Raw genomic sequence first — 15661 nt, 5'->3', positions numbered from 1 at the left:
TTGGTGCCAACTTTGAAAATGGTCACACAATCTAGTATTATAAATTGGGTCCTAAATGCATGACTCATTGAATACATCTGTCCAAACAGCCTGGCTTGTAATGATTTAGGGCACCTGATGTGATTGTTACAGATTATGAATGACAATCAGTAATTTGGATGTGTATGTTAGTTAACCTAATTTCACTTCCTCATAATGGACATCCATTTATTTTAATTGATGGCAAGGCAAGTGGACTGAGAGTCAGGGATACTGGCATGAACTCCATATCTGGCAATGTGGCCCAAGGAAACGAATGATTTTTGTTTTCAGCGCTATAATTCTGGTGTTACATGTTAAAAGGAGAAAATATAGCTGTAAGCTTCACCAGTTGTCAAACGGTTACAAACTATACATTGTGTTTGAAACATTTTTGTGCCTGTAACTCTGGCTACAGCATCTTCACCTTTTGTATTATCTCTGAGGCTCTGTCAGATTTGTAACTGATTGCAAGAAAATTATTTAGTCTCGTGCACTTCTCAGGGATGACATCATACAGTGAAATTAGCTACATCTTAAAAATAGATTACATCAGTTTTATCTGAAATGAACTTTTCCTCACTTCTGTTACGTTAACAGGCTTTCAAACCAATTGAAGATAGAAAAACCCTTTGCAGACTTTACTATAGACTTGAAACATGAGGTATGTGATAGTTAATAATGTTTAGTAAAATAGTCACAAATTATTGACAATCTTGAAAACTTTTCCATATGCTAAGTAATTAATAGTAAGCCTTAGTTATTTTAACTTCTTTCTTACCTGCTGCTTATTTGTGTGCTGTAATTTTCTTTTTAAATGCATTTATTGTAAAATAAGCCAAAATACTATTTCATACAATATAAATCAAACAGTCCCACTATTATGTATTTAACTCAAGTTGTTAATATGAGACCTGGATTTGAATACAGTCAGATCAAGGTGGTAAAAATCCTCCTCATGTGCAAATAGCAAGGTCCTATGTGAATTGAATACACAAAATCTCAACCCATCCCATTGAATTACTTTCTTTGTTTTGAATACAAATAGTGTATGTTGAATTTCAACTTGATCGCTAGTGATATGTTTTACAGTGCTAGTCTGTTAATAGAATTCTAAGACCTCCCCTGTTAATCAGAGGTATCCATCTGTCTAATGTACTTAAATACTTAGTCATTCTTGGCTACATGTAGGAGTCAGAAGATATACTCCATATGAAAAATAATGGTACTCATCTGTCTCTTAGCTACCAGTATTAATGATTCTCTGTCATGAATATCTCTTGTGATGGTAGGTTGGCTTCAATATGTCTTCGTTAAAGCGACAATTTTGTTAGCTGTAGTGAATTTCAGTTGCAGTTTTATTTGTTCAAGAAATGACTCTCTGTGAGTCTCAATCTCTCTTATGTATGGGTCATCATATTATTCAATGTGATATGATCCCTGTCTTAACACCATTCTTGTACAGTCTGTCAGAATGATCCCCCTAGCTGAGCACTGGAAATCAACAATAGCCTTCTGTTTTGTTAGTTTATTATAACTTCACATTTCTGATGCAACATCATTAAATCTGATTTGATTGCAAACTACAAATTAAAAAATAAATTACACTTGACCTTATTTATTCATGTAAACCATATGAGGTAAATTTACAAATTTAGATGTTGAACTTGACCAGGTGGGAACATATATCCTCAGTCTTAAGATTATTGGTGTATTCTGTACATTAGAATGAATGGATGAAAATTTCTGCAGGGCCTGTTGACCTGACTAAATTCCTCATGTCTTCTCTGAGCAGCTGAAACTCTGTGTAGCAAGGATCAATTTGTGAAATTTCCTTGAGTTATATCATAAAATATTTCTTGCTGTAGCTTGACCATTTCAGCAATATCTTGGTCTTTTGTTTGAGTGTTTGTTTAGTGAATACTTCCATTCGAGAAAGAAAAGAGATTTATGGGCAACAAAAATCTTCATTCAGTATGGATAAAATCTCGCGAACTTGATCCATGATGAAACCTCCAAAAGAGTGGGCTTTTGCCAACTTAGTTTTCATTTGACCTAATTATGTGAAGTGGGCCATTTCACACTAAGATTGAAGACAACTTTAGCCTTCTGATTTTTAAATAACTGTTACAAATACTCAAAAACAGATGTCAGAAACAAAATTGTTTGAATGTAATTGTTTTTGAATCAAATAATTTGCCACAAAGATTTAATGAGTAGGAAATATTATAACAGCAATTTAAGCCTTTATATGTCTTATGTTATGAGTAGCATGGATTCAATTTATTTGAAATGCTCATACAGGTTTATTTAATAGCTCAGACTACAACTTGCAGTTGCAGATAATTGTGTATATACCGTATTCAGACTGTAGCTTGCTTCTGCTGGACTACACGTCACGGTTTGTCATGTTGTTTCATTCTGGTCCTTGGTCTATTAGCATAGTCAGCTCTTAAAGCAATACAGTTCTTAAAGCAATTGCACAATACCACTCCTCTTCCCCCTTCTCCCACAGCCAAGGTAAAACTGCATAACAACTAAAAGTAAATGGTAAAGTTGCCGTAGTCCCAGAGGACCACAGAGAGAGACAAGTGGAAGTGGTTTAATCTGAGGGTCATCATACATCAGGTGAGGGGCAAGGTTGAGAGATGTGATCTTCATAATAACCTCAGCAGATATAACTTTTTATTTACTAGGAGTAAAAATCCATTTACATTTAGGATAATTGCAAAGCTATTGAGACAGAAACAAGCTTTGAAAAACTCTAGCATTTGAGAGTCTAAGAGAAGCCTGTATAATGTATAGATGGTTTGACAATCCTTTCAAATCTTGTGATTATATAATCTTCTGGGGATTTAAACTTCACATGTTTGTTCTCGACTTGTAACTGTGGTCGAAACTTGCATATTATTAATGTGTTGATTATTGGTTTCCCATACCTTCATTATACATCCTTATTTTTCTGTGTGTTTTCTCCTTTACTAGAGTGTTGTGCAGTTCCATGAGTTAGCTTCTGTTTCTCTTCAGTGTTGTGACTTTGTAGGAGCTAGGCTCATTGCACACATTGGCTACCTCAGTGGATATTCAAATTTCCTGTGCAGGATGTATGGCTGACTTTCTATCCTACACATAGCTCCATACCTTCATGACCATCTTTATTCTCCCTTGATTTTTCAGAGAAATTTGCTCTGTATCTCTCAGAACTTGATCAGGTGATAGTTTAGCAGGAGTGACCTCTGCTGATGTTGTGTATAGACCTGTAGCTTGTTGGTTGTAAGATTGCAATAAAAGATATTGCTTCATCACTCTGCATTTTATGATGAGTGCTTTAACAGTGGAAACCATTCGTTAGGCAGGATCCTTAGATCTGGGATCTTTTAATGAAGCTGTCACATTGTTTATGAACTAATTGATAACACATGTCTCTGAAAGAGATGGCTGAATATTGTTGCCCATTGCAAATGCAATACCTCCAAATGAACTGAATATTGCACTCATTATGTCTGCCATGTTTGAAGAGTCCTGTAACTGTCTAACAATTGGAAAAGTAGTTAATGGCTAAGAGAAAATGTCACTATTTATGATAAATATGATACACTTCTGATGAATAAATCAGTAACATGTTTGGACCAAGGGACTGATTGAATCGTGTAGATGTTCTTGTTGATGATTTTGGCATGCGTCGCACTCTCCCTTTCTCTTCCATGTCATTACTGATCCCTGGCTATGACACACTATTCCATGTTACGTGGTCTTGTTTGTTCAATGCCCATGTGTTCTCACTGTAATTCTGACAGCATGTCCTGAGGAAGAGCTTTGGGTAAAAAACACTTGTTCCCCTTTAAAACGTATTCCACTTTGATACCTAGTTCATCCCTCTTTGGCCAAAAGCATTTGAGAATGCCTGACACCTTTTGTACTGTGCCAGCCCATTCATTTATGATAACTTACCAAACTGCCTTCAGTCTGAGATCATGAGCTGCTTCTTCTTGAAGTTGATTGTATTGGTGCTGAACAAACTTTGTCAGATTGATTTTAATCACATCTTCCACCTCGATGGCCATATGGAATACTTGTAAATCTAACAGAATATTTGCAGTCTTACTTGGATTTGTAATCTGCCCAGTTTGTCTGAGGTTACCATTTGGTACTGGATATGTAGCAGAAGTTGAAGTTGTATTCCCTTACTTTTGGTAGACGTTATAATTGTCTTGTCAGTAGTTTAAGCCAGAGCATCTCCAATGCTTTGTGATCAGTTTCTGCAATGAATTACTCACTGAACAAGTAGGAATGGAATCTTCTGCTATTGAATATTATATAGCAAGTGTTTTCCACTGTACAGACCTTGGGATCCAAATGCAACTAGTTTGCCATCTTGCATGTTGCAAGGTCCTAGCCCTTCCTGAGACTTATTGACTTCCAGGACTGTCTTCTTCCTTTAGCCATAGTATTATGGCTATAAAACTTTGGTTAGACCGCACTTGGGATACTGCGTCCAGTTCTGGTTGCCCTATTATAGGAAAGATGTGGATGCTTTGGAGAGGGTTCAGAGGAGGTTTACCAGGATGCTGCCTGGACTGGAGGGCTTATCTTATGAAGAGAGGTTGACTGAGCACGGACTTTTTTCATTGGAGAAAAGGAGGAGGAGAGGGAACCTAATTGAGGTATACAAGATAATGAGAGGCATAGATAGAGTCAATAGCCAGAGACTATTTCCCAGGGCAGAAATGACTAACACGAGGGGTCATAGTTTTAAACTGGTTGGAGGAAAGTATAGAGGGGATGTCAGAGGCGGGTTCTTTACACAGAGTTGTGACAGCATGGAATGCGTTGCCAGCAGCAGTTGTGGAAGCAAGGTCATTGGGGACATTTAAGAGACTGCTGGACATGCATATGGTCACAGAAATTTGAGGGTGCATACATGAGGATCAGTGGTCGGCACAACATTGTGGGCTGAAGGGTCTGTTCTGTGCTGTACTGTTCTATGTTCTCTATGTTCTGTGTTCTATTACAGGATGCACATTTCTGATGACAGTATTTGTTTAAGTTATTTGATCATGTGTTGATGGTCCTCTTGCCATACATGGCTCCTTAAGAGCTCTCATAATTTTTTAGAGATTAGATTACTTACAGTTTGTAAACAGGCCCTTCAGCCCAACAAGTCCACACTGACCCTCTAAAGAGCAACCCACCCAGACCCATTCCCCTACATTTACTCCTTCACCTAACACCACGGGCAATTTAGCATGGCCAATTCACCTAACCTGCACATTTTTAGACTGTGGGAGGAAACCAGAGCATCCGGAGGAAAGCCACGCAGACACAGGGAGAATGCGCAAACTCCCCACAGTTGCCTGAGGCGGGAATTGAACCCGGGTCTCTGGAGCTGCAAGGCAGCAGTACCAATGCTTTGTCAGAAAAGTTTGATATGTTTCAAATTTGAAAGAACCAGACATACCTGCCTCACAGCGCCAGAGACCCGGGTTCAATTCCCGCCCCAGGCGACTGACTGTGTGGAGTTTGCACGTTCTCCCCGTGTCTGCGTGGGTTTCCTCCGGGTGCTCCGGTTTCCTCCCACAGTCCAAAGATGTGCAGGTCAGGTGAATTGGCCATGCTAAATTGCCCGTAGTGTTAGGTAAGGGGTAAATGTAAGGGTACGGGTGGGTTGCGCTTCGGCGGGGCGGTGTGGACTTGTTGGGCCGAAGGGCCTGTTTCCAAACTGTAAGTAATCTAATCTAATCTAATATCTGCAGGTTTTCTTTCACTTGAGTAGTTAGCACATGACATGCATCTTTCACATTGCCCAGGGTTGGACAAATCCTGTTGTCAGAACCTTCCCAGATTGCCTGGGGATGTTAGGAGAGTACACAGGGAAGAAAACATGTGTTTCCAGAGGAAACAGACACATTTGGTCTTAAGCCCTCAGAAACCCAAATAGGTCAGTTATTCCTCTTTTGCATTTATTAGTATATCATGAATCCTCATTAAAAACCTAATTACATTCTTTAGCATAATATTCTTACCTGAAAATCATGAAAAGTAATGTTATAATATCCAGCTAAATATTCTAAACATGTAACTGGGTGGAATGCATCTTCCCAGATCTGGTGAATATCATAAACCATAAGATGTAGGAACATAAGGAGGCCGTTCGGCCTATCAAGTCTTCTTTGTCATTATCTGAGGACCTGGCTGATCTGTAATCTTAAACTCCACGTTCCTGCCTTTACCCCATAACCCTTGATACATTTAATTATTAAAGATTGTGTCTATTTCAGCCTTGAATATTCTTAATGACCCAACCTTGACAGTTCTCTGTGGTAAGGAATTCCACAGATTTACGACTGAGTGCGAGAAATAATCCCTCTTCATCTCTGTCTTATTCTGAGATTATACCTTTTGGCCACAGACCCTTCCGCAAGGGAAACAACCTTTTCACATTTATCTACCAAGTCTACGAAGAACCTTATATGTTTCAATGAGGTCATCGCTCATTCTTCAATTTTCAAATGAGTATAAGCTCAACCTACACAAGCTCTCCTCATAAAACAGTCCCTCCATATTTGATATCAGCCTCGTGAACCTTCTCTGGACTGCCTTCAAGTATATCTTTCCATAGATAGGCGTCCCAAAAATTTTCGCAGTATTCCAACTATGTTCTGACTAGTGTCTTGTGTAGTTTCAGCAAAAGCTCCTGACTTTCATACTCCATTCCCATGGAGAAAAAAGCCAACATTCCCTGTGCCTTCTGTATTAACTGCTGAGTTGCTAGCTTTTTTTCATAGATGAGGACTCCCCAATCCCTCTGCTCCATGGCTGTTTGTGGTTCTTCTCTATTTAAATAAAGTTCAGCTCCTTCATTCTTCCTGCAAAAGTGCTTAATGTTCGACCTTCCCTATTACATTCCACTTGTCAAGTTTTTACTCACTCACTTAATCTGTCTGCATCCCTCTGCAGACTCTTTGTGTTATCCTTTCTATCTATTTTTGTCATCCGTAAACTTAGCGATAGTCAAGTATAACATTCACTTTCCTCATCTAATTCATCAATATCGATTGTAAGTAATTGTGGTCCCAGGATTGATCCCTGTGGGATACCACTAGTTACAGGTTGCAGTCCTGAAAATGCCCTCCTTGTCCAATTCTCTGACTCCTTTTAATTTGTCAGACCAGTATCCATGCTAATATCCTACATCCAACAGCATAAGCTCTTATCTTATTAAGTAGCTTAATGTATATATCTTACCAAGTGCCTTCTGAAAATTCAAAAATATTACGTCCCCTGATTTCCCTGCTTGTTACCTCTTCAAAGAACTCTGGAAAACTTTGTCAGGCGTGACTTTCCCTTCCTGAAGCCACGCTGACTCTGCTTGATCATTTTATGAATTTCCAAATGATTTGCTATTATATCCTTTGAAGTAAACTCTAACATTTTCCCAAAAACAGATGTTTAGCCAACTGGCCTATAGTTACCTGTTTCTTGACTCCTACCTTTTCTAAATAAAGGCATTACGCTGGCAGCTTTCCAATCCCTTGGGGCTTCTTCTGAATTGAAGGATTCCTGGAAGATTAATACCAGTGTATTTGTTGTCTCTCATTATTTCTCTGTCTTTTTCATTTCTTCTCTTTTCGTCCCTCCCTTTTTTTTTCCCCATGAATAACTTGGACTTACCTGGAGGGTAATGGAGGAGCTGGCAAGCTCTGGAGGCAAATGCCAGAGCAGAGGCTAGAGTGGAGGCTGACGATGGGATTCGAGTCCCGGAGAGGAGCCTGGAGCGGGGAAGCAGTCCTGGAGTGGGGAAGCAGTCCCGGAGCGGAGGCCGGAGTGGGGAAGCAGTCCCGGAGCGGAGGCCGGAGTGGGGAAGCAGTCCCGGAGCGGAGGCCGGAGTGACGAAGCAGTCCCGGAGCGGAGACCGGAGTGAGGAAGCAGTCCCGGAGCGGAGGCCGGAGTGAGGAAGCAGTCCCGGAGCGGAGGCCGGAGTGAGGAAGCAGTCCCGGAGCGGAGGCCGGAGTGAGGAAGCAGTCCCGGAGCGGAGACCGGAGTGAGGAAGCAGTCCCGGAGCGGAGACCGGAGTGGGGAAGCAGTCCCGGAGCGGGGATGCCTTCCTGGAGTGGAGACCGGAGCGAGGAAGCAGTCCCGGAGAGGAGGACAGAGCGGGAGCACAGAGAACAGAGACCGGTATGGAAGGCAAGTACCAGGCAGAGGCTGGTGAAGAGAAGCAGTCCCAGGTGGAGGCTGCTAAGGAAAAGTAGTCTCAATTACAACTTAACTTGGAGTAGCTGAGAGTGAGTGTGGAGTGGACTGGAGGCTTGGAGCAGAGCAGGACTAGTTGGACTGGGGTCTAGCGTGGGCAGTCAGACCATGTGTGGAAGGCCCTGCACTGAGCTGCTGCAATGTAATGTTTATTTGTAATTTGTTTATTTGACTGTAATGTCTATCCTTTTAATTCTGTCTTATTTCTAACTCATATTATGAATGACAATAATGCAACTACTATTTTTTTTATTCTTCTTTTTTGTATTTAAGATTTGTACCTAGGAACTTGTACCTAAGATGGAGCCATAAGAGGCAACATTGTAAAACTTTTCACTGTATCCCTGTACTTCTGTACTTGAGTACACATGACAATAAATGATATTCTAAAGTATATTCTAAGTTCCTTTAAAATCCTGAGATCCGTCCCACTATATCGGACATATCAGTCTTCAGCCTATTAGTTTCCCTAGCACATTTCCCCTACTTCTAGTGATATCCCATTGTAGAGAAGGAACATTTGAAATCTTAGATTTCCTTTCATTGGTTATTTTGATAAAGGCATGCAGTAAAATTTTAATTCTTAAATTAATTCTTCATCTGCACTACCATGCCCCAATTTATTTATACATTCTGGTGGGGTTTGTGCATGGTAAGTTGAAGACTGTAACTGCACTTGGAACTTTTCTAAGGAATTATTAATGATGCATGCAACTCTGCTAAATTAATAAACTCCTCAGGACTATGTAATTTAGTTAGTGTGGTTTTGAGGACTGAATGTCCTGTGTAAGTACATAACGCAGTTTTGATCTTGTGATGTGATTTCTTTTAAGTGAAATTGAACGTATTGAAAATATCTGCATTTTCAGATTGCACTCTTTATATCCCAAAAATCTAATGGTCCTCAGCTGACTTCGGTAAAGGAATTTTGTACAGAAGGAGTAACCGCACCTGAAGCAACCAACTGTGCAACTACATTTCATACCTCTCTTCCATTTTGTGTGAGTCATCTTTTTCGATCTATTCCTAACATTGCAAAGTGACTCTGATGTAAATGATTTAACCGTTCAAAACTTGACAGACTTTATGGATTCTATTCAAACATCCCCTTCTCTTCCAGATACATATAACTAACTTTGATACAATGGAGACAAGTCTTAAGTGGGTTTTCACAATGCTGTCAATGTTCTGCCATTAAGCTTGTTCTGGAGACTGCTGGATATATCTGTTACTTGACATTAAGAAGCAGATGCATTGCTCGCTGTTCTTATATACAGTTCCCTCAGGATTTTTGAACATTTTGTCCCCAGTTTTGAAATATGAGTTTGAATTACTTTAATTTTTGGGATTTTGTTTCAGCTGGTACATACATCTATTATGCAGGTGCTGGGCCTCCTCCATTGCTAAACCTTAACCACCTGACACCCAGAGGAAGAATGCCTCATCTTCTGCCTTGGGACCCTCCAACCACGTAGGATTAATGTGGATTTCGCCAGTTTCTTCATTTCCTCTTTTCCACCCCCCCCACCTTATCCCAGATTCAACCTTCTAACTCGGCACTGCCCTCATGACCTGTCTTCCTGTCCATCTTCCTTCCCACCTATCTGCTCCACCCTCCTCTTCAACCTATTACCTTTACCCCCACCTTCATCTAGTTATCTCACTCTCAGCTACCTTCCCCCGCAGCCCCACCCCCTCCCATTTATCTCTCCAACCGTTTGGCTCACAAGCCTCATTCCTAATGAAGGGCTCATGCCCGAAGCATTGATTTTCCCGCTCCTCAATGCTGCCTGACCTGCTGTGCTTTTCCAGCAACATGCTCCTGACTCTGATCTCCAGCATCTGCAGACCTCACTTACTCCGCATACATTTATTAGCCATACTGTCAGTACCATTCTGAATAAACTTTCATGGAATAGATTCAGAAATAACCCGCTTTATCTTTAATACATTAGTTCTTGATGAGTTTTGAATTGGCAGCTACTTCTATGCCATTCTTTTTTCAGTATTTTCAGTCATAACCATAGGGGTCTACAGTTTGGAAACAGGCCCTTGGCCTAACTTGCCCATGCCACCCAGTTTTCACAATTAAACTCGTCCTATTGACTGCATTTGGTCCATATCCCTCCGCACCTATCCCGTTCATGTACCTGTATAAATGTTCCTTAATTTGACAGAATTTGCAGAAATGATTCTGAATAGATTACTCACTGAGCCCTAGTTTGGAAGCATTAATAGCTTTTCATTCCCAGGGTAGTTCGGTCAAGTCCAACAAGTTCAACAGGTTTATATCAGAATAATAGGGAGGCAGTGGGGCCTAGTTGTACCATTGCTGGACTATAAATCCAGAAACTCAGTTAATGTAATGGGAACTCAGGCTCGAATCCCAACATAACAGATTATATGGAATTTGAATTCACTGAAAACTATGTGGAATTAAGAATCAGGCATAGCTAAAAATGAGGTGTCAACCTGGTGAAGCTATCAGACAGGACGATTTGTGTGCTGAATAGTATAAGCATCAAGTGATAGACAGAGCTAAATGATCCCACAGCGAATGGATCAGATCCAAGCTCGGCAGGACTATTTCACTCTGTGGTGGACAGTTAAACAACTCATTGGAGGAGGAAACTCAACAAATATCCCCATCTTCAAAGATGGAAGAGCCCACCACATGAGGGCAAAAGATAATTTGCAACGATCTTGAGCCAGACATGCAAAGTGGAGGATCCCTGTTGGCCTCCTCCAGTGGTCCCCACCAATTCAGATACCAATCTTCAGCCAATTCAATTCACTTCACGTGATGTCAAGAAATATTTCGAGCACTGGATACTATAAAATCTCTAGGCCCTGACAAATTCCAGCAATATTACTGAAGACTTGTGCTGCAGAACTTGCCACTCCCCTAGCCACGCTGATACAGTACGCTTAGAATATACTAGCAGTGTGGATAATTGCCCAGGTATGTCATGTACTCAAAAAGCAGGACAAATCCAACCCAGCTAATTACAGCCCCACCGGTCTATACTCGATCACCAGTAAAGTGCTGCAAGGCATTATTAACCAAGTAGCAAACAGCAGTTGCTCAGTGATGCCCAGTTTAGGTTCCACCAGGATCATTCGGCTCCTGACCTCATTACAGTTTTGGTTCAAAAGAGCTGAATTCCTGAGATCAGTTGAGAGTAGCAGTCCTTGACATCGAGGCCACATTTGACTTGAGTGTGACATCAAGGAGCCCAAGCAAAACTAGAATCAATGGGCATCGGGGCAAACTCTGGTGGTTGGAGCCATACCTGGCACGTAGGAAGTTGATTGTCTTTATTGAAGGTCAGTCATCCCAGGTCCTGGATATCTCTGCACGAGTTCCTCGGGGTAGTGTCCTCGGCCCAACCATCTTCAGCTGCTTCATCATTAACCTTCCCTTCATCATAAGCTCAGAAGTGGAGTGCTTGCCAATGATTGCATAGTGTTCAACACCATTCATCATCCTTCAGATATTGAAGCAGCCCACATTGAAATGCAACAAGATCTGAACAATATCCAAACTTGAGCAGACAAGTGGCGAGTAACATTCGGGCCACACAAATGCCAAACAATGACAATCTCCAGTAAAAGACAATCTCATCACTGCTCTTTGATATTAAATGTGTTACCATCACTAAATTCCCATTATTAACATCCATTGATCAGAAACTCGACTGGACTCCCCATATGAATACAGTGGCTACAAGAGCAGGCCAGGGACCAGGAATACTACAACAAGTAACTCCCCTCCTGACCGCACCACCCCCCCTCCCCTCTGCCTCAAAGCCTGTCCACCATCAAGAAGGCCCTCTTGCCTGGATGAGTGTAACTCCAACAATACTCAAGAAGCTTGACACCATCCAGGACAGAGCAGACCACTTGATTGACATCACATCCACAAGCATCCACTCCCTCCACTACCGATGGTCACTAGCAGCAGTGTGTAGTACCTACAAAATGCACTGCAAAAATTCACCAAAAATCCTGAGATAGATTCAAACCCAAAACCACTTCCATCTAGAAGGACAAAGGCAGCAGATATTTGTGAACACCACAAAGTGCAAGTTTCCTTCCAAGCCACTCACCATCCCGACTTGGGAATGTGCAGCAACCCTTTTATTGACCAGCACCTAACGAACCAAGAGTGTGCTGATTGTTCAAATATTCTAGACAATCAAAAGGTCTGTATAATTAGTGTAAAAATACACACTAAGTAATAGAACCGTAATGCAGGTGGTATACATTACTTTACTGCTATACTTTACTTAAAAAACATAAATCAATTAAATAATAATGCAACTGTGCCTTAAATAAAACTTAGCAGCAAAGAGCTTCTCACCTGCACCCTCAACTGACTACTCAGACATATGGTAATTGAGGAGAAATTGACTCGAAATTGAATATATTGTTAATATTTTGTGTGCCCATTTGATTCCACAAGTATATTTACATTGAGGTAAATAAATTAAAAAGCTATAATCATTGAACAGAATAATACAGTAAACCTTGCAGCATTTGAGATATATAACGTTTGCCAGTTTATCGAGTGCGCTGGTTCTTAAGGTGCTGGTTAAAACAAAGCTTTTGCTCATCGTTCCTTCACTGTCACTGAGTGAAAATCATGGAAATCCCTCCCTAAGGGCATTGTTGGTTTACCTACATTATGTGGACTGCAGCAGTTTGAGTAGGCAGCTCACCGTCCCCTTCTCAAAGGCAACTAGGGACAGGCAATACATGTTGGCCAGCCAGTGCATTATGAGTGAATAAAATGAAAGTGCCATCTGATCTCCTGTCTGAAAAAGGACCAGTGGAGATGTTCCAATTGGACTCTTTGTCCAAACCATATTAATGTGCACAGGATTTTATACTCTCAGTCTTTCTTTATCTTCTAATGATAATCAAGAATCTCTGCTGCCTCATCAATTTGACAGCTAATGGAAGCTATTTTTCATCATTTACCCCCTCAAATAATTTTCAATAATTATGGAACTTTTCCTGGGTTCTAATGACAATGGAAGAATATGGAGAAGATAATGTTACTGGCTGAATATAATTAAAAAGAGAAGATTGACTAAATTTAAAATCTGTATACTGGGCACTAGCTATGTTTCTCGAGTGTATAAGACTCTGTCCTTATGGTTTACATGTGTGAGCAGATTGCTTCATCCTTCTCTGGAAGAATGGTATTTGTTTTTTAATTGTCAGAGTGATGAGCCTCCATCTTCAATATGTTACCCAATCCTCTTCCGATTATAAGAATTGGAAGCAAAAGTAGTCCATAAGGCCCCTCAAGCCTGCTGCATCATTCAGTAGGATTGTGGCTAATTTCCTCCTCAACTCCACTTTATTTCCCTGTTCAATTTCCTCAATTCCCTGTATTTCAAAGATTATCAATCTCACGTTTGAATATCCTGAACAATTCAGCATCCACAACCCTCCAGAAATAAGAATTCCTCTGAGAAGAAATCTTTCCTCATCTCTGTCACAAATGACTGACCCTATCTTGAGACAGTGACCTCTAGAGCTAAGTTCTCCACAAGATCATAAAACATAGAAACAGAGGGTCAGTACAATTAGTGAGATTGTGTCTGATCTAAAAATCTCAGCTCCAGTTTTCCTGCCCTTTCAACATAACCCTTGTTTCCCTGTTTTTCTTCACCTTAAATACACTTAAAGACTCAGCCTCGACAGTCCTGTGTGATAAAGAATTCCGAATTAGTGGTGCTGGAAGAGCACAGCAGCTCAGGCAGCATCCGAGTAGCTTCGAAATCGACGTTTCGGGCAAAAGCCCTTCATCAGGAATCTGATAAGACTCACTATCCTCTAAGAGAAGAAATTCCTCTTCATCTCAGCCTTAAGCGTGTAGCCCACTATTCAGAGATTACACCCTCTGATCCTAGAGTCTCCACAAGGAGAAACGTCCAGCATGTCAAGTTTCCTAATATTCTTACACATGTCACTTTCAAACTCCAATGAGTACAAGCCCAACCTTTTCAATCTCTCTTCATTCGAAAATTCATTCTTGTTCAGGATCAACTTATTGAACCTTTTCTGAACTGCCTTCAGTGCTGATATATCTTCCTTCAGATAAGGAGACAAAATCTGTTCACAGCATTACAACTATAGTCTAACTAGTACCTTGAATAGTTTTAGCAAGATCTCCCTATTATGCTTCCAATCCTTTTGAACTAAAGACCAACATTCTGTTTGTTTTCCATGTTACCCACTGACCTTGTACGCTAGCTCTTATTCCTGTGCCAAAACATCCAAATCCCTCTGTGCTGTAGCTTTCTGTTGTCTTTCCATATTTAAATAATATTCAGCTCTTCTATTCTTCCTGCCTAAGCACATAATGCCACATCTTCCTACATTATATTTACTTGCTAAGCTTTCTTCCACTCACTTAGCCTGTATATATATCCCTGTGTAGATTCCTTTTGTCATCCTCACGACTTGCCTTCCCAAATATTTTTGTGTAATCCACAAACCCGGTGATAGTACATTTATTTCTGTTATCCAGGTCATTAATATAAATTAAAAGTATAATTTATACTTTTGAATGTGGTCTGGTTTATCAGGATATGATCACGAGTAGGGAAGTAATGACAATATTGGGATGGTCTCTCTGTGCATATTAGCTCATCAAGAACCCTGATAATTAATAATCAGGGTTATTAATCTGTGATGTGTCTCCATCACAGATTCCTTTGGCACACTACTAGTTACAGGTTGAAATCTTGAAAATGCCCCTGTTATCTCTCCAGCTGAGAATAACAACCTGGAGGTTGTTCTTTAATCAATCTGATTAAAATGTTATGACACAACTCAGGCCAGTTGAGAGTTGAACCTGGATCTCTGGCTCAGAACTAGGGACACTACCACTCTACCACAAGAGCCCTTTCATTTGGAATCTATGAACCTACAATTGGACTGGGTGGATTCGGGTAAGTGGGATTCATGGAGGCCAACAGCATTCAATATTTGTGTTCTTTGATTCTTTGACAAGATTTGTGAGAAGATTTGTAGCTCAGGTGCTCGTTGTTGTGGTTCTGTTCGCCGACCTGGGAATTTGTATTGCAGACGTTTCGTCCCCTGTCTAGGTGATATCCTCAGTGCTTTGGAGCCTCCTGTGAAGCGCTTCTGTGATGTTTCCTCTGGCATTTACAGTGGTTTGTCTCTGCCACTTCCGGTTGTCAGTTCCAGCTGTCCGTTGCAGTGGTCGGTATATTGGGTCCAGGTCGATGTGCTTATTGATTGAATCTGTGGATGAGTGCTATGCCTCTAGGAATTCCCTGGCTGTTCTCTGTTTGTCTTGTCCTATAATATTGGTGTTGTCCAAGTCGAATTCATGTTGCTTGTCATCTGC

At 40.7% G+C, this 15661-nt stretch overlaps 1 protein-coding gene across 1 annotated transcript in view; it reads left to right on the top strand.

The window, feature by feature from the left end:
* Nucleotides 1-15661, top strand: part of b3glcta (beta 3-glucosyltransferase a) — a 180457-nt gene that overhangs the window by 96435 nt on the left and 68361 nt on the right. The window contains exons 8-9 of the mRNA XM_072577259.1: nt 619-682; nt 9141-9272. Coding sequence (XP_072433360.1) covers nt 619-682; nt 9141-9272 — 196 coding nt within the window. The remainder of the gene's footprint in view (nt 1-618; nt 683-9140; nt 9273-15661) is intronic.

Source organism: Chiloscyllium punctatum, chromosome 9 (assembly GCF_047496795.1).
Source record: "Chiloscyllium punctatum isolate Juve2018m chromosome 9, sChiPun1.3, whole genome shotgun sequence".
Taxonomy (NCBI): domain Eukaryota; kingdom Metazoa; phylum Chordata; class Chondrichthyes; order Orectolobiformes; family Hemiscylliidae; genus Chiloscyllium; species Chiloscyllium punctatum.
The sequence above is the reverse complement of the archived record's forward strand: the minus strand, read 5'-3'. Positions and strand labels throughout refer to the sequence as shown.